Below are 20406 nucleotides of genomic sequence, written 5' to 3'. Positions count from 1 at the left end.
AATTTAGACTCTAAAAATACTGCCATTATATATCTGACTTCAGTTGCTCTAAAATAAAATACTGGAATCTATTACAAAATAAAAAGAACATGACTTGACTAAAACTGGATTCAATTTTAAGACTAGTTCTGTATTTTTTAGTGTCATACCTGTGTTAGAAGGATGTTATCAAACAACTGCTGTGTTTCTGACTGATCTTTAGTAATGTCAGCATTAGCATTCATACCAAAAATCTCAGGAGAAGAGTTCAGAGGGAGGGTCTTCGTATATTCAATATAATGGTTGTACTGAAAGAACAAAAAAAAAACAGCACTGTTAAAAAAGGGTCAGCATTTCAATTTATATTTATGAGACTTAAACTACCTTAAAACCATTATCATCTTCCCATTATCTTCAGCGTCTTCAAAGAAAAGTACAGGACATGGCAAAGACATAATCTGCACTACAGGGTTGAAGAATGAGCATTAAAATATGGAGGAGCCTCTTTCCTCCTCTTTTGTGAATCTGGGTAATTGATCTAAATAATTGAGTACATGTTACTATATTAGGTAATGCGATCTAGTTGTCAGGTGTAAATCATTTCGGAACATTTTAACTCATTAAATAACATAGATGTTAAAGGGAATTTCATCTGTCTGCAATTTTATTATCATTGCACAGCTAAAAACGTTCTAGTTGGGTCACGGTGTCCTCACACACGCTTTTTGTGTGGCATTTTCAAACGCCAGAAAAACTGCCAGTGCGTTTTCTCCATGCATTAGTGTTATTTCTAGCATTTTGACTTTATGTGTGAATGATCTTTTTTGTGGTTTAGACAGTTTTGTGTGCTGAACTTTTCTTTTCTCTGCCATCAAATGATCTAGCTGCTGGACCGTAGAAGGTGGAAAAAAAGGCAAAAAAAAAAAAAGTCACACGCACAGCAATGGCGCTTTAGAGACAACCAGAACAATCCCATTAAAGTCTATAGAAGAAAAAACGCCACAGTTTGCAAAAAAAAAAAAAAAGCCACACCTACAGAATGCTGCGTTTTGGAAAAACTGCCACAGAGCCTCAAAACCGCTAAAGAGGATCGAAAAACGCCACACCAAAAAAACTTCTAGCTAACATCTGACCGCTGGCATTTCTCCAAGACTTTAAGAGTGAAGCTAGCCTCAAAGGGTTAATATTAAAGATGAGAGGATAGCTCATCTAAATGAAGTGCAGCGCTTCGTTTGATCAGCAATCCCTTCATCAAGTCGGCTGCCTGTCAGCGCTGCTCCGCTTCCTGCCGCTCCACCCCTGGTGACGGGGAAAAGTGGGATCGAATCGTGGGAAACTGAGGGAAGTTTCCCAGGATTAGATCCAGCTTTTCCTGGCATCCTGGGAGGAGTGGAAGGGAACGGAGCATGTAGAGACAGCACTTCCAAAGTAACATGGGTTTTAATGCACACCAAAGCGCACTGGTGTGCATTAAAACCCCCGTTACATTAGAAGTGCTGTCTCTACGTACTTTATTCTTTGGATTGTCTCCAGGCCTGGGTCCTGTTTGGCAAGGGGTACACCTCTATATCGTTTATATTGTGTAGCTGTAATACATATTTTGAAGGGAACGGAGCAGTGCTGACAGCCAGCCAACTTGATGAGCGGAGCGCTGATCAAATGAATCGATTTGCTTCATTTAGATGTACGATTCGATCATCTCTAGTTAATATAACACCAGTGCATAACAAGGTAGATATTTGGGGGATAAATAGAAATGTAATGATGGCTGACATATACACATGTGACAAACCCTCTGCTCTCTACGTTCAGTATAGGCATTGGCAAGTGATATGTATAATCTGCTAAGAGTGCCAAAAGGGCATCCACTGGGAATTTGAGTTCCACATGACTGCAGCACTACCTCATTTTAGATAACAGCAACACACTATGGGAGAATTGATACTACACACTTTTGTAGTAAAAATTATTATGCCTAAATGAAAAACATTTTAAGGCCATGATTACACAACGTAAGTTGTGTATTAATCACGATACTGAAGCCTGCTCAAACAGAGACATACGCATTTACGTAAAAAAGAAAACCTTTGACCATAAAAAATAGATATGAAATTTGCTCACATCTCCATCTGAAGGTGCATAGTAAATGCTGCTTGAGTCAAATGTGTAGTTTTTATTTTGAATTATTTCTGGGTTATAGAATTTATTCAGAATGGTGCGAAGTGTCCGACGATCCCAGTCATCAGTCACTCTTCCTCCATAATTACACTCTCCTGTCATGTATCTTAGAGCATCATATGGTACCTCCTGTAATAACAAACATTATAGATATAATAATTACAAACTTTACTTTAGACCAGAACTGTAACTTGAGTACATGGGACCAGAAAACTGAAAGCAGCATAGCAACTTATACCAACTTATACCATCCATTTAGGGATAGACAGTCATTCACTAGATAAAGCTCAGCTAACTCCTGAATCAATAGATGATTATGTGTACCTTATCCTTATCTGTAATTTGCGCTGTCAAATTGAAATAAAAAATGAATTTGTTTTGATTTCGGAGAGTTTTGCATTTACGCTGTTCGCCCTGGGGTAAAACTGACTTGTTATGAATGTTCCTTAAGTCGTTACTATTACAACGATATGTAACATGTATAACTTTTATATTATCTGATGGCTTGTATCTTTTATCCGCTTTTATCCTTTGGTCTATGGGGCTGTTTGAGGTGTCATTTTTTGCGGCATGATGTGTTCTTTCTATCTGTACCTTGATTGCACATATGCGACTTTTTGATCGCTCTTTATTACATTTTTTCTGGATTTGATGCGACCAAAAATGTGCAATTTTGCACTTTGGAATTTTTTTGCGCTGACGCCGTTTACCGTGCGAGATCAGGAATGTGACTCATTAATAGTTTGGGCAATTACGCACGCGGCGATACCAAATATTTTTGTTTATTTATTTAAATTTATAAAATGGGAAAAGGGGGGTGATTTGGACTTTTATTAGGGGAGGGTTTTTTTTATTAATAAAAAAACATTTTTACTTTTACATTAACTAGAAGTCCCCCTGGGGGACTTGTTTATACACAGCACTGATCTCTCATAGAGATCAATGCTGTGTATATACACAGCAATGATCCATCAGATCGTTGATCCATTACTATGGCCTGCTGCAGGCCATAGCAATGTATTGCCGAGCCGGGATCAGCGACGCTGAGGCTCGTCACGGCAGAAGAACGGATCTCCCCCCCGTGATCGCATCGCGGGGGGGGAGAGATCCGTCCCACTAGACACCAGGGACAGGGAGAGCACAGCATCTAAGGTCAGGTTTGACAGCTGCATTTAGAGGCTTAATTAGCCGGCATGGCAACGGGACCCGAGCCAGCTAATAGAGGCGATCCCCGGCTGTACATATCAGCCGGGAGCAGCGCCGTTCAGAGCGGGGTCCCGGCGGGACCCCTCTCTCAACACCCCCCGCGGCACCATGACGTATCAGATACATCATGGGTCGCTAAGGGGTTAAATAACCAAAATAAGAGTTCTAGTCAATGCCCCATAAAGAGAATGTGAAAACAGAATTTTAGAACAAAACATTTGCAACATCCAGGACTCCAACTAGAGCTGGCTGCCAGACCAAATTAAGAAATCGAGTGGAAGGGCCTAGGTAAGAGAGGTGACACATGAAAAGTTAACAAAAAATACCTAAAGGATTGTCTGCTGAAACCAAGATTGAATTTTTTGTCATGTCAAGAGGAAAGCAGACACTGCTCATCACCTGCCCAATACCATCCCTACAGTGAAGCATGGTGGTGGCAGCATAATGCTTTGAGGATGTTATGGCTGGGAAAGGGAGATTGTTATGGGTTAAGGAAAGCCGAGTGGAGTAAATTACAGAGATATTCTTAATTAAAAACCTGACCCAGGGAGTTCTAGACTTCAGACTGGGCTGAATGTTGTGTTGGACAATGTTGGAAACAGTAAATCAGGGTAGCTTACAAAGAACTCTATGGATGCCCTTGAGTAGGACAGCCAGAGTCCTGACTTACACTTCTGGAGAGACCGCTTCCTGAGCCAGTCGGGTCACGGAGATATGAGCACCCGAAGCCCGCCGCGCGTGCTGACAGGAGAGTCCGATGCCCATAGATAATGACGGAGCATCGGACTCCCTATTTATTCTCTATGGGCGGCTGACTCTGCTGTCAGCGGCCGCGCCAGGCTTTGGGAGCTGATATCTCCGTGACCCGACCGGCTCAGGAAGCGGGACCCAGCGGGATCACGTGAGTATGGGGGCTGTAACGGGGGGGGGAGGGGGTCGGGAGCCTGTCACCCCAGCACGTGGAATGACAGGTTTCCTTTAAGAGGAGCTGCAGAAAATAATGGCAGAAGTTCCCTAACCCTTATGACATCATCATACCCAAGAAGATTAGCAACTGTAATCACTGCCAACTAAGTACTGGGCATTGGGTCCGAATACTTACGTCAGTCCTATATTTTCATTTTTCCTTTTCAATAAACTAGCAAAGATCTCTAACATTCTGATGTAATTTTGTCATTATGGGGTATTTTATTTAATAACAAGGCCAGAACATAAACAAATGTGAAAAAAGTTAAAGGGTCTGAAGACTTCCCAAATGCACTGTACAGTACATCACTTCTACAAACTTATCCCATGCCAACTTCTGTTTGGAATAGAAATGCAAGTTTTCTATCCCCATGTGCCTCAGGGCTTACTCTCATGTTCTGTGAAATACAGATGGGAAAGCCCTGTAGTGGACTCTTTCCCCACTCAACATCATGCATCAATATGTGTGGCGTGACTGTACCATTACGGTGCTGTGAAGATACAAACATGTTCCTTGCTCCCAGCATCATATTCATACATGATGCTGAGTGGGAAAAGAGTCCACTACAGGGCTTCCCTGTCCATGGGTTCTGTGTTGATCTAAATGCCTGGAAAGCAGTAACCACACCCACCCAATCCTGACACAAATGGTTAATAAATACTATACATTACACGGTAGTAGAATACACTAGAAGACACTGCTGTGCAGTAAAATGCAGAAATAAAAAATTACACATAAATTGATAGAGGTGAGAAAATGTTTTGTATTTTCAATATCCATGACATGACATGATAGGAACAATAAAAATAATTCTCTCTTATTCTTACATCATATTGATTTAGAAACATAAGTAACTGTTGAACACTGATTCTCATGTCTGTCTCATTAAATTCATAAGGAATATTCCATCCCAGTGGACCAAATTTCCTTCTTTCTTGAACCAGTGCATGAAAGAAACATAGTCCATAAAGCAGTTTCTTGAACTCCGGCTAAAGCAAAAATAAATAAATAAAAACAGAAAGAAAGTTATTTGAAAGTTAAAATAGTGCAGCCAAAATCAAATTGTAATGCTAGGAATAATATTAAAAATACTGATCTGTTAAACATATAAAACCAAAAAGTACAAGGCATGCTTTTCCTGCGCAACAAATCTACACCTGCTTCTAACAGGTGTAAATTTGTATCATGATTTACTCCTGTGAGCTACTGCATCTCCATATGTCTCCCATTTATGGAGAATTTTGTCTGCATAAATATGAAATAAAAATGTACCATGCTTTTAGGAAAATTATATAGTTCCTCTGTAATACAGCAGCCTAGGGAGAGACCACAGAGTGGCACATAGAGTGCCTATGGCTATGGCAAGCATGGGTCTGCGGGTAACTCTGTACTGCCTCCTTTATGAGGATTTATAACAGTTAGGCCTCACACAGCTTCATACAAGTTGGCATATTTGGCTCCATTTAAAAAATTCAGTCAGATAATAAAAGCCTCTACTCGTTGTTAGATAATTATATATTATGCACTGTAAATAAGCAGGGAGATCTGTACATATGATCTGTTAGTTCAACTCATGTGTCTGCAATGTTTGGAAGCCCCACAGAGAATGAATGGAGCACTAGCCAATGAGCCACTCCATATGTCCATCACTCTCAAGACTGATGGGGGTCCCAGGGCTTTGACTGCTACCCATCACAGAAGAGAACAAGTGTCCTACAAAACAATAGAGCAGCAGTGTACACACCCAGTGCTCCATTTATTTTCTACAGGGCTTCCAAACATTGTCCAGGGGTCGGAAAAACACCAATCAGCTAGTTATGCTCTATTCTGTAAATAACTGGAACAACCTCTTTAGGTTTTACAGCCGAGTTTCTACCTAAAGGCCCTATTCCACGGAATGATTATCGTCCGTATTCGGCCGATATCGTCCGCTACGGACGATAATCGTCCCGTGGAATAGAGTGCAACGATCAGCCGACATCGTTGATGTCTGCTGATCGTTGCAGTCGCTTGTTTTTTAACATGTTGAGAAACAAGCGACTGATATAGCAGCGATCTGCTGCCGTCGCTCCGTTGAATAGGAGCATCGGCAGCAGACGCTGCTATATCCTATGGGCTGCCCGGACGATCAGCGATCCCCCGGGCAGCCCCCCCGCAGCTCCCCGCCGCCCCCTCCCGCACTCACCCGCTCGCTGCAGCCGCGTCGAATAGCGGCGGCAGCGAGTGGGGAACGAGGAGCAAACGAGCGCTGAGAGCGCTCGTTTGCTCCTCTAACGGGCTGGGTTCACACTGCGTGAAACACCGTCCGTTCTGTGACTCTGCCAGGTCACAGGACAGCCGTTGTCAGTGAAGAACATCACGGCCAGTACTGCAGCCCGCATCCCAATTCACCATAGCACCTAATGGATAGTGTGTGAACTGACAGGTATGTGCGGCTGCTATTCAATGAATAGAGAACGCACAAAAACAAAAAGATATGTTGTGTGAGCATAGCCTAAAAGATATAGTTAACTGATCAACATTTAATATAATTAAAAAAAGAAGTGGCATTTATTGTTTTTTTAGCCACATAATATGCGCTTAAACAGTAGGCTACAGTGTAAATAAAATAAAACTACTGCTGTTGGCCAATTGCTTATAAATCTAATAAATATTACTAACAAGCTTTTTGCAGCTACTAAAAAACTCCGGATCAGAGATAGGATCCATCAGGTATGAGCGGATAATGTTAGAACGTAAGCCTTTGGGTGCCTCATTTGTCATCTTCACTCCATTCTGCAGTACAGAGACAGGGAAATTTGGTGATGGATAACTTGTAAGCCAGAGGCGAAAATCTGGATGTGTAGTCTCAGGATTCAGCTCCTGTGAAACGACAAAACATTAAAATATAAACATACACTGCAATCTAAATTCAACATGTCATGAATATTTAATGCTAGTTATAAACTGCACAAGATGATGTCCTTATTAACTTGCATTTGCCTCACTCAGTTGACAAAAAAAAAAAAAAAACTATAAAAAAGTAAAATTCTCTATGCCAGGGTTGTGCAAAGTAAGCTTAATCTACAGTCTTTTATAAATTGGGCTGACACATAAGTCTTTAGTCTTTATAAGTCTTTAGTCTTTATAAGTCTTTAGTTTTTAATATATTTTACACCCTTTAAACAAAAGTTTGGCCTTAATAATGTTGTGGAAATTTTTTCATTTTGCATCTTTGCATTTTGGCAGCTAGAATTTATAATCTTTCTCACTGACATAGCTGTATGAGATCTTATTTTATTCACAAAGAAATGAAGAATCACTAGGTACATATATACATTTCTGAAATTTATTTGGGTCAAGAGATACAGAAAAAAGTGATTACATTATTGTTTCAGCCAGCTTTTTTGCAGAAAAAAAAAATATAAATTTTTATGTCCCAGCTATTTGGAGCGTTTCATCTCCCACTTTTTTGTCTCTGTTTCTGTGTTACTGCCCCTGAAGGAAAGTCATAATTAAAGCGACTCTGTACCCACAATCTGTCCCCCCCAAAACCGCTTGTACCTTCGGATAGCTGCTTTTAATACAAGATTTGTCCTGGGGTCCGTTCGGCAGGTGATGCAGTTATTGTCCTAAAAAATAACTTTTAAACTGGCAGCCCCGTGCCCAACGGCCGGGGCTTAGATTGTGTACGCATTAGGCTGGCACAACCTCTCTGTCCCTCCTCCCCACCCTCCTCATCATTAGGAATGCTTCAGGCAGATTAGCACCTATTACTGAATACTGAACATGGGCTGGATCATTAAGGCACTTGTGCAATGTTAAGACAGGAGAAAATGTTCCAGTGGCATTCTCAATGATGAAGAGGGTGGGGAGGAGGGACGGAGGGGTTGTGCAAAGGCTAGGGCACAGATACCCCCGTTGTGCACGGGGCTGCAAGTTTAAAAGTTGTTTTTTAGCACAATAACTGCATCCCCTGCCGAACGGACCCCAGGACATATCTTGGATTAAAAGCAGCTATCTGAAGGTACAAGTGGTTTGGGGGTCAGATTGTGGGTACAGAGTCGCTTTAAAGTATGGTGTCCGGTTGGCAGTGTGTCACAGGTGCACATGAGCAAGGTGTTTACCCAGAGTTTGGCCATCCTCACGGGGTGGCCTGAAGAGGAAGAAAAGCCCTAACGTACATAAGTCTTCATAAGGTGGCCTGAGTAAAAGGAGGATACGCCGCCATGGCCCTTTCCACCACTGACCAGCTATGCTGGCCTTAGCCCTCTGAAACAACCCTTAGAGGCAGATCTACAAGTTCTCGAGCATCATATCCCCAATCCACATTTGTCTCATGGAAGATAGTACCAGGGCAGGAAACAACAGGCATTGTACGTCAGAAGACATATGGAGTATCCACACCTGGGTGTAGCATGTCCTCCAGGGAGCAAGTAAATTGTACAGGAGTTTGACAAGGTGAAAGGGTATAACTTTTTAAGGAACATCCTAAATCGCTGTACATTGTTTGCAAACAGGAGGCAAGTAAAAAGGGACTACCTCCCACAGTACCTGTGGGAGTGTTGCCACATTCCTCTTTCCCCAGAGAGGAAGAATGGGACAAGAAATATCCTCTGCACCAACGTCAAGTCCGACACCAGGACATAGAAGCCACCTCACAGGAGCAGGTAACATCCCGCAGTGGCCCATTTAACCTCACAAGCACAGTAGGTACAGTGAAAGTTCACTGCATAGGAGCTGACTTGCTACAATATATATATATATATATATAGTAAAGAATAAATTGTGATGTCGTGGAGGGGGGGGGGGGGGCGTCTTGCAGCCCATTGCCTGGCTGCAGGGAATTATGGATAACCCCTTGCACCCACACTTTTGCTGTAATGCAATGTACTATGTGCGGCTGCCATTTTGGAGGAATCAACATACAAACCTTTAAAAAGTTTTTGCAAAGTTCGGAATAAATCTTGGAATCTCGGAAGTTCAGTTTGCTCATCTCTAATTATCATACAGAAAACAATGATGTATAATGTATATTATATTTTTATACAATATTAAAATGTGTAATCCTATTAAATATTTTGAAATGTTGACTTTAATTTAATAATGACTTGCCAACTTGATCAAGACAGCAGGGGTCAAAGTCCTCACAGGACACTCCTACTGGGCTTATTCTGCTAAACTTCTTATTATTCCAGCTAACTGTGATCTCAGCTGTTTAACCCCCTACACGTTAGCGTTAACAGAGACTGTGGGATCTAGGTGGTAAGACAGTAGAGGGGGCTCCTTCTGTTAATCAATCAGTAACAGCGCTGTGTGTGTGTGTGTGTGTGTGTGTGTGTGTGAGTGTGTATATATATATATATATATATATATATATATATATATATATATATATATATATATAGTATACATCCGAATTTACCTTTCCCATTATAGTTGTTATTGAGTGGGAATTTCCCCTTGCACCACTTAAAAAAGAGTTAGTGCAGGGAAAAAAAACACTTTATAAGCATTTCATGTAATAAGTGTATATTGGAGATCTGCGTAAATTTTGGGGGGCAATACAATACTTTGATAAAAATTTTCGCTGGACTCCTGGCTGTTTTGTGTGCACCTTTCTCATACTCAGAAGTTACACTTGCATACAATTACAAACTTGCTTTGCAGGTGCTGTATCATGTCAGCATGTGCTCTCTAAGCCTAAGGTCTCATCTGACTTTAACAAAATTGTTATAAGTAAAAAAAAAAAAAAGGGTTTGACTGATATTAATTTGAGAAAAATCCAGTATTTCAATGTTGTTATTTCATTTTTATGGCAAGCTTCAAAAGATGTTTTTTTGCTATGACATACCATTGAAAGGTGTACGTCCAAGTTAAAGACGTTATAGTTATAAACATACATATGACATGTATGTTATTTTCTATTTGGATGTATACAAACTCCTCATACTCTGGAAATTATTTTGCTATCAAAACTGTTTAAGGGAACACATACTCAGGTCCAAAACCTTTAATCTACAGATAATGATACCTCTACTTTAGAATGGATGCAATTGACTTTATAAATATATTTTCCATTTCTTGGCTTACTCTGAATACACATTAAAAATGAAAATCCCATTCACCTCGGATGTGGCTTAGATGTTATCAGACCTGACTCACACAAAACTAGCTATTTCAAAACCAATCAATGAGAATGTTTTCAAGGACATAGATGTGTGAAATAAGGTGAGACATCATTAACTCTTTCACTGCAGAGAAATAGTGTACAGGGCTATACCTGCCCTAGGCTAAAAAATTATATTGTGCTAGGGCTTTACGAAAGATAAAAAAAAAACATGCTTACCTAACTCCAGTCCCCTCCTGCTCCCCTTTTGCTCTGTCAGGCCTCCCTATCTTCTCTCTTCTTTCTGCTCAGCCAATCACTAGCCACAGCTTTGTCCCATCCTAGCCAGTGATTGGCTGAGCTGGTAAGTCTTGCTACTAAGCACTTAACTTGGAAGCAAGAAGAAAAGAGAAGACCAGGGCACCAATGGAGCCAAGCAGGACCTGCAGGGGAGCAGCAAGAGACCAGTTTTGGGTAGGTATCCTTTTTTTCTACTTTGTAAGGAGCCTGGTACTATGTTAATTTTTAGCCTGGGGCAGGAATACCCCTTCACATATATAATTTTTTTTTAAAAAAGTGTACTTTTGTAAAATGTACTAGATTTTATTACAAAAATGCTACAGATCTACAGCATAAGTCATAATTGAATTTTGGACACATTTCTTAAAGTTTGATTTACATTTTCTGGATTTAAATTCTGAAGCAACAATTCTAGTAAAGATTTGGTGCAAATTTACTGTTGCCGCAAAAATAATGTGCATTATTTACAACTCTGGTGAAAGCACCAATAATGTGCTTTTTATCTCACAGATATGTCAAAAGTTAAAATAGGTCTAAGGGCCCTATTATATGGGAAGATTATTGTGCGAAAAATCGTTATACTGTTTGACAAAATGAAAAAATATGTAAGCATCCAGCGCTACTAAGTAGAATAAAAGATATGTTACTCACGGTAAACTTCTATAGAAATGTTGTTCTTAGTGATGAAATATTCCTGTCCTCCAGGTCTAGGTTCCAATAAGAAGATGTAATCCACGTTCTAGGTTCCAATAAGAAGATGTAATACACGCTGGGAGTGCGCTCCGGCCGGCAGCGCAACTTCAACCAGCTAAGGGTGTTTCGGTGAAAGTTCAGTGTGACGTCACAAAGTATGTTACAGAGTGTAGCAAGGACCAAAAGTTTCTCCAACGCATTTCAGCGTTCCGTACGCCTTCCTTAGGGATGGTGAATTGCTCCTCTCTTACTCCTTTTACGTACATTGGTTCCCGTCCGGATTGTGAGCCAATCAAAAGTTGCTATTCCCTCCACAGTACACAATAATTAGCCGTGCTCCGTTTGTGTTACTGCTGTGGTTTACACTGCTGCAGTTCCGTTACAGTTGCAGCTTTTACTAATACTTTTGGCTATGTAGAACTTTCATGGCGCTATTTCCCTCCGTAGTGCATATTAAAATGTGGATTTGCTATCTTCTTGTGCCGCTGTAGTTCCGTTTCAATTGCAGTTACTGAAAACATTTTTAGTTTGACGTATGGAGTTAATTTTCATGGCACTATTTTTAATATAAAGAAGAAAAGACTGGATTCCTTCAGCTCCCATAAAATCAGTCAAATTTTATTTCAGAAATTCATTAAAAAGACAGCCGACGCATTTCGAGCCTAGCCTGGCTCTTAATCATGGCATCTGAAATTGGTGCAATCACTGGGGAAAAAGAGTAATGCCTCCCATATTAAACGGTCACCATGAAAGCAAAAGGTCTCTATGGGGCCAATTCAGCAGGAGAGACACATGTAGCGCCGCAAAGGATCATTCATTAAAGCATATATATCTATCTATCTATGGTGGCTAGAATCCACCTATATAAAAAATAGCGCCATGAAAATTAACTCCATACGTCAAACTAAAAATGTTTTGAGTAACTGCAATTGAAACAGAACTACAGCGGCACAAGAAGATAGCGAATCCACATTTTAATATGCACTACGGAGGGAAATAGCGCCATGAAAGTTCTACATAGCCAAGTATTAGTAAAAGCTGCAACTGTAACGGAACTGCAGCAGTGTAAACCACAGCATTAACACAAACGGAGCACAGCTAATTATTGTGTACTGTGGAGGGAATAGCAACTTTTGATTGGCTCACAATCCGGACGGGAACCAATAGGAAGACTACAGGGTTGTTCCATGTACGTAAAAGGAGTAAGAGAGGAGCAATTCACCATCCCTGAGGAAGGCGTACGGAACGCTGAAACGCGTTGGGGGAACTTTTGGTCCTTGCTACACTCCGTAACATAGGAACCTAGAACGTGGATTACATCTTCTTATTGGAACCTAGACCTGGAGGACAGGAATATTTTATCACTAAGAACAACATTTCTATAGAAGTTTACTGTGAGTAACATATCTTTTATGAGTTCTACTTAGTAGCGCTGGATGCTTACATATTACTTCATTTTGTTAAACACGGGGAATTACGGGTATCCCCACTACGCATCAATATAGCTGCATACTGATAGCCGTATGAATACAGCGACGTGTATAGTATACTACTAGTATATACTCAATCACGTTATACTGTTTGAATTGAAGCAATAATCTTTCCAATTGTATGCAGGCAATGATCAAACAACTAATGAAAATTAGTTTGTATGTCATTAATCGCATTTTTTGAGCTGACTATAAAATCATTGCTTATTATTCCCTAATTGCACACAAATCTTTTGGTGTAAGTACACATTGTTCGCATGTAAACTAGCATTTACAAATTATTGTGATTGTGATCGTTCTGTGTATTAAGGTAAATGATTTCAGGTGGTTCCCAAAAGCGCTAATTTGCAATCGTTTATCATTAATTGGAAAAGAAGAAAAATTGCTAGCAAACATGGTTGCAAAAATACAAATAGCCTTTAAACCGTTTACTAAAATGATTAGTTTGAAATTACCTCACAAACTTTTTCCAACATTGACATCCATGAGGTAGCCAGGTGACAGTTTTGAAGAACTACCCAACTGCCTTCTTTTATAGCTTTCTCTGTCATACGAAGAGCTATTGGTCCTTGCCCTTGTCCAAGAGACAAGGAACTTAGCTTTGAGCCACCAAAACCCTAAGGGCAGAGAGCAGGTATGTTTAGAAATAGTATCATACATATATGAATTAACATAAGTGTAATGAAAACAAGTGAAAAACAAGTATTTTTAGGGTCCAGTAACACGTACAGGATCTGCAGATTTGATGTTGCAGATTTGCAGATGTGTCCAGTCATTAAGTAACATGGGTATTTTAGGTACAATGGCAGATTTGATGCTGCAAATCCTGTACGTGTAAATGGAGTCTTACAATAAAATTAGGACATGTTCACGCGGCTTTTCATGACACATCATGGTCAATACACTTTGCAATCATTTGTAAAAACTTTGAAAAAATAGTAGTCATAGACAGTCATAGTAGTCATAAAAAAAAAGACAGTCATGCCACATAAGGGTGCAAAAAAAGTCAGAAAAACGGCCAATACGTGAAAAAAAAAACTTGCATTGCATTTTTTCTGGTGTTTTTTAACTATGTGTGAATGATCTCTTTTGTGGTTTAGGCGTTTTTGTGCACTGAACTTTTTTTTTCCCCTCTGCCATCACCTAGCTGCTGGACCACAAAAGGTGACACAAAGTTAGAAAAGAGAAACGCCATATGCACAACAATGGTGTTTTTGAAACAAACAAAACAATCCCATTAAAGTCTATGGTACTAAAAAAATGCAAAAAAATACTACACCCTCAGGATGTTTTTTTGGAAAAACTGCCAAAGAGCCTCAAAAACACCAGAGAGGAGAGAAAAACGCCATACCAAAAAAAAAAAATAAATAAACACGCTGTGTGTAAGTTATATCCTTAACTTCCATTGACCGCCAGCTAACATCTGGCCGCTGGTGTTTTTGCAATAAAAAAAACACCATGGCGGTTTTGGGTTTTTCTCCAAGACTTTAAGGCAGTGTGAAGACAGCCTAAGGCTCCGTTCCCAGAATTCCAGAATTCTGGCTCAGACAACCCCTTAGAATTCTATGGGTTCGCCAGAATCAAGGGCGCTTTCCTGATGCACATCAGGAAATTGGCAGGAATTCAAGATTAGTTGAGAGCCCAACGCATACCCCACCTCAGCAGTGATGCCCGTACCCGGACACTCAGCGACGCGCCACCAAGCATTCCTCCCATCCCTGTTACCTCCACGGTGCTGCTGGCCACCGCAGCCCCCACCGCTTGTGCCCCTCTGTCCATCTGCATTCCCTTCCCCCCCGGTGACTGTCACAGCTTTCCTTCCCCCCCCAAACTCACTGGCTGCACAGTAACCCCCTCCCAGGACCTCACAGTGCAGAGTGGTGAGTGTACCTCATCCTGACCTCACCCTGCAATTATGAGTGCTTTTGATCCGGAACTCATGAGAGATGCGCCCTCTGTGCCTCCTGACACACAAACCTGCTTGCTCTCCCCTCCGTCGACCCCTGGGCCTCAGTAGTTCTCCAAACCTGCCCCCTGTGACCTCAGCCTTGATCCCCTACCTTACCAGCCTCATCCCCAAACCTCAGCAGTCTGACCCACCCTTTAGGGGGACACTGGTCTAGTACACGAGGGGGAGACGTTGCTCTAGTACATGAGGGGGAGACTGTGGTATGGTACATGAGGGGACACTGGTCTGGTACACGAGTGGGAGACGGTGGTATGGTACACCCCACAGGTGTTTAAGCACAGTTTTTAGCATGTTAGGGCCAGTTTATACGGAGCAAAATCTGCAATTAGCCACAGAATTCCACTGATTTTTCTCCGTGTAAAGTGGCCCTTAGGGTACTCAGATGGCTCAGAAGTGAAGAGAAGTGGAGAGTGGGAGAAGTGCATTTTAGTGCAGGTTATTTATTAATTTTTTTAATTAATTTTATTTATCTTCCCCAAGCGATTTAAAAGGTGGGAATGTAGTGGGGGAGAGGGTTGAAGTTTTTTACACACAATTAAAAAGGGGGGAGGGGGGAGTATATGTTATAAAGGAAAAAAAAAAGATGCAAAAAACGGATGGTAAAACATATACTGCTGTACAACATACTGCAAAATCCATTTCCATTTTCCATATAAAAAGCAAAATGTTTGACATAAGAAGTTGGTTAACAGCGTTTTCTGTACATTAAAATTAAATGTTGGGAAATGAAATGAAACGTCTATGGGGTCAAAAGGTCACTACCCCCGTAGTTTTCTCTGTCTTGGAATCAAAATTATTTAATAACCCAATATGGTATCTGAAGAAACACTCTACTAAAATGTTTACCTCCACAAGAAAGGAAAGAAAAGTTGGATCTGTTTTTGAAAAGAAAAAACTATGTAAACCTTAAAAACACTGGGTAGCTGGATACATTTCTTAATTTGATTAGTCTAAAAATGTGAACAGTTCTGACCCTAACCCTAGTCACTGCAATCCCTGCCACACCTACCCGCCTTGGCTGTTTTGCAACAGCTGGAGGGCCCCAGTTTGAGACCTGTGCTGTAGCGGTTTCAGACAGCTTGGTAAATCTAGGCCTAAGTGAGGACAGGAAGGGTCCTCCAGAAGAAGAGATGATCTTTAGAACTGGTCACCACAGATCTCTCCTCCCCTGTTAACTTAACGTTTCATAATAAGGTATATTGAAACAGTTTTTCTAAAGAGATAACCCCTTAATGGTAAATTTACATTATGGTTGCATTTTCTTTAATTACATTTATATTAAAATGTATAGATTTTGATGACATTGTGAAAACTGTTGGACATGAGAAAACCAGGTCAAACATTTTGGCAAATGTTTCATAAATATAGCATAGAAGATTGCGCAATATTAATGATGCAGGTGCTCTTGTTAAAAAAAAATACTTGTGTGACTACCTGATCATCAGCAAATTTCAATAATGCAGCCATTGGATCTGCGCCAGGAGACAAGATAAATATTAGCGGAGCACAGCAGTGGCTGTCAGCAAATGCTTTCGACAGATCAAATGGAGGGGGTTCAATAAACTGACGTCCCAAATTTTCTGTTACAAATTCTTGAATCATTGGAATTACCTGGATAGAGAAATATTTGTTATTTTTTCAAGACACATTTAACAAAATGACTAAATCAGAATTATTTGTATAACTAGCATTTCATAAACAATCATGATATCAAATCCTATAGATAATAAAGCATCACATGCTTGCAGTGTGACTGCAACATAATGGGGCACTGTAAGGCTATGTTCCCACTATGTTGTTTTTAGAAAATAAACTTTTCTGCAGCAGCTAAATTGCATTTAATTCAGTGCAATGCCGCCCACTGTGTTCCCACTTCGTTATTTTACCGGCCAGCGGCTGTACTTCATATTGTAGTCCATTGTATATTGAATTGCGGGAACAACCAACAGTGCCTGCAATTCAATTACAAAAAAAACATAATGTTCCTGTAGCCTATACAGCGGTATTGCAGGAATGTGCCGAACGCTGCCCGGCAGTATAACATTGCTATGCAACGGACGTTGCTATATGTAGTGTAACATAGCCTAAGGGTCCTATTTCACGGGCCGAGGAGGGCCCGATCAACGATGTAAACGAGCAGCGATCTGCTAGATCGCCGCTCGTTTACTGGGCCTATTCCACGGCCCGATGATCTTGAGCGAGGGCTGCAAGGACATCGTTTACCGATGTCCTTGCAGCCCTTGCAGCATCATACATTACCTGGCTGCAAAGCTTGTCCTCCGCTCCGTCTCCTCCCCGGGTCCCCCGCGCTCTATCTTCTAAATGGCCAGTCAGCTGACAGGCCACACTCAGCCAATCACAGGCCGCGGCGGTCCCGACCTGTGATTGGCTGAGCGCTCCGTCAGCTGACCGGCCATTCAGAAGATAGAGCGCACGGGACCCGGGGATGAAGACAGCGCCAAGAAGAAGCCCTGCAACCAGGTAATGTATGATGCTGCTTCTTCTTCTCAAATCGTCGGTCGCCTGCTATTCAACCATAGCGATGCACGGTGGGGGAACGATGATTTTAGGTCTGGCCCTAAATGAACGATCAGCTGATGACACGATCATCGGCTGATTGTTCTCTCTATTTCACCGAACGATAATCGGCCGAATTGGGCCAAATGGGGCCGATCCGGCCGATTATCGTTACTGTGGAATAGGGCCCTTAGGCTAAGGCTATGTTCACATGACATGTTTTCTGTCCTTTTTTTTCTCAAAATGACAAAGTACCAAAAGATGTCCGTCATTTTACTTTTTGGGCGCCTGTCATTACAATGATGGCTGTTAGTTCTTTTTTTAATTTAGTTGTAAAGACAGTGAAAGGACGGTGGAAAAAAAATAAAGCAAGTACTAAATAACTTAATAATGTTGCTAAAATGGAGATTGTTGCAAACAGCAAAAGGACTGTACAGATCATAGTCACTATTGTGAAAACTGCCTCCCCAGCTGTGCCTCACTAACCGCTAGGGCCTGCCTCACAGTTCGAGAAGTATTGCCGTGAAGCATATTTTTTTTACTAAATCCAGTTCAAATAAATAGCACAGGCTGCTCTATTACCCTTCAGCAAACTCCGACGAATTACACTCTGTTAGCCAATGTCAGGTAATGGGGATCTATAAAATCTGCTTGTTCTCAGCCCAGTGTTAAGGAGGTGGAGCCAAGTGCCCAAGTACTTTCTGCTTGCCCTCACCTACCATATGTTCCCTTACTGATGTTTTCTTAATACTGGGATGAGAATAAAAAGGAGATCTTATAAGGTTGGATACCACCATCAACTCCAATAGCACCAGACATGTCCAAAGACTAAAGGAGGAATTCATCAAAGTAGTTCTAAATGCATTTGTGTCTACATTATGTCTTTCACTGTACAATTGTCTTTTCTGTGTGACAAATTGATCAAAATTGCACCGTCATAAATTTGGAGATGTGCCGTTTCACACAACGTTATTATGTAAGTGTGGCCTGGACTGGAATGGATTTTTTTTTTAAGAAAGAATTGCAGTTGTTATACTGTATGTGCCACAACAGGCAAAAATAGAACTTTACTAAGACAGACTGCAATAATTGCAACAACGGACGTGATTTATACAAAGCATATGTTGTGTGAACATGGCCTATGGCTGCATACAACTTCTTCAGCCACTAGTAATTAAATGCAGAGAGTTCGGGTTTGGACAAACCCCAACGTACTTGGGGGCTATGTTCACACTACGTATATTTCAGTCAGTATTGTGGTCCTCATATTGCAACTAAAACCAGGAGTGGAATAAAAACACAGAAAGGATCTGTTCACACAATGTTGAAATTGAGTGGATGGCCGCCATATAACAGCTAATAACTGCCATTACATAATTTATTATACGACAGCCGTTGTTTTAAAATACCAGCAAATATTTGCCATCAAATGACGGCCATCCACTCAATTTCAACATTGTGTGAACAGATCCTTCCTGTGTTTTTAATCCACTCCTGGTTTTGACTGAAATATACGTAGTGTAAACCCAGCCTAAGCGTGCTCATCTATAATCCTAACAATAAAAATCCTAAGTGATTAAAACACAGCAATAAAAATTGGGCTTCTATGGGATCCTATTATATCAGAAAGAAGCAATTTTTTCTTGCCTAGGTACACTGCACTATGTATAAAGAAAATATAATGATAATCTTGTTTCTGAAATGTCCGCTGTAAATGATTATTGCTCCTGTAAGAAAACAAACACCCCCATGTATTAAATTCATGCTCTGACTTGTGAGCTTTGCTGAGCTTAAACTAATATATTCTAATAATAAGGAAAGGAAAACAAGTGTAGCATGTTTGCCGTTATAGCTTTCCGTCATGCTCCATTACATTCAATATGCGATGTTGGTTGTTTATCTCATTTCAAGGCACTAAGTCATAAAAGCCGTGTATGATAAGACTTTCAAATTGCTACCATACTTACTTTGTCAGGCCTTAGGCATCGGATGATGAGCATCCTTTGGAACTGACCCACTTTTTCTTGCCATTCAGAAGGAAAAGCCTCATGGTGTGGTTCCTGCAAGCGCAGACACAGTAGGTTGACTTTATTTAATTTGTCACATTTCATAACAGCTACAAAATGTTAAAGCCAACATAATAGAAAACGCCAATTTGTCTTTTGCAAATAATTCTTGAAAGAAACATTTATTCCACAGACAGAAGGAAGGGTACGTAAAATAGAAAACCGTACAATTAGCACATTAGGATTATCAGCCCTCTTAAAAGGATTACTGTGCTTTTATAGGTACAGTACATAAATGTATACTGTAGTATTCTTTCCATATTTAGATAAAAGAAAAATAAAGCAAATAAAATGAAATAAAAAAACAATCAAAACAATCAAAATAAAGCAAACATTTATTTTCTAATAACAGAAAATGACACCTATCCAAAGCAATGACAACAGTTCCATAGAATGCTTCAACCCCTTTGAAATGTTTTCACGTTTCCTTTATGTAGGGAATCAGTTCAGTATTGAATTAATAGATCAACACCAGTACATTCTTCTGGGAATCCTACATTGCACAGGTCAGACCATGATTTTAAATGAGATTCTCCTTTACTAAGAATATTGTAAAATTTCCTAGAACACATTTTGATGCCGCTCCAAAGCAGTCTGTACACAGTCCTTACCATCTTTAAATCAGTGGTGGCCAGAGATCAAAGACATCCCCAAGGTGGATGTTTTAATAGACTACCATTTTGACTGCATTTGCAAGTGCTGAATAATTTCCCCCGTCTTTATTTATTTATTTATTTTTTTTGTAGCACCAATTAAATTAGCAAATTATTTAGACTGATATACAAATTTCAAACCGCCTTATTTTTGGGGACCAAACTCCGATCATGAAGGAGTCGAAAAAGTGCTGCCCAAACTGTGTACAGGAATAGTAGATACTGCATACCTGCCATATGCCAAGCTCCAGTGCTCAAGAGGAGAAAAATATTCAGTTTGCATTAGTAAATCCCCCTCAT

At 40.5% G+C, this 20406-nt stretch overlaps 1 protein-coding gene across 3 annotated transcripts in view; it reads right to left on the bottom strand.

The window, feature by feature from the left end:
* DNAH7 (dynein axonemal heavy chain 7) overlaps window positions 1-20406 on the bottom strand; it is a 262909-nt gene that overhangs the window by 12696 nt on the left and 229807 nt on the right. For all 3 annotated transcript variants that reach the window (XM_069983597.1, XM_069983598.1, XM_069983599.1), the window contains 7 exons: window positions 19355-19447; window positions 16305-16481; window positions 13357-13518; window positions 6992-7192; window positions 5158-5319; window positions 2101-2286; window positions 150-287 (listed from right to left, as the gene is read on the bottom strand). In XM_069983597.1, the coding sequence (XP_069839698.1) occupies window positions 150-287; window positions 2101-2286; window positions 5158-5319; window positions 6992-7192; window positions 13357-13518; window positions 16305-16481; window positions 19355-19447 (1119 nt within the window). The remainder of the gene's footprint in view (window positions 1-149; window positions 288-2100; window positions 2287-5157; window positions 5320-6991; window positions 7193-13356; window positions 13519-16304; window positions 16482-19354; window positions 19448-20406) is intronic.

The sequence above is a fragment of the Dendropsophus ebraccatus genome, chromosome 9 (genome assembly GCF_027789765.1).
Source record: "Dendropsophus ebraccatus isolate aDenEbr1 chromosome 9, aDenEbr1.pat, whole genome shotgun sequence".
In the NCBI taxonomy this organism is placed as follows: Eukaryota; Metazoa; Chordata; class Amphibia; order Anura; family Hylidae; genus Dendropsophus; species Dendropsophus ebraccatus.
This window is presented reverse-complemented; position numbering and strand designations above follow the sequence as displayed.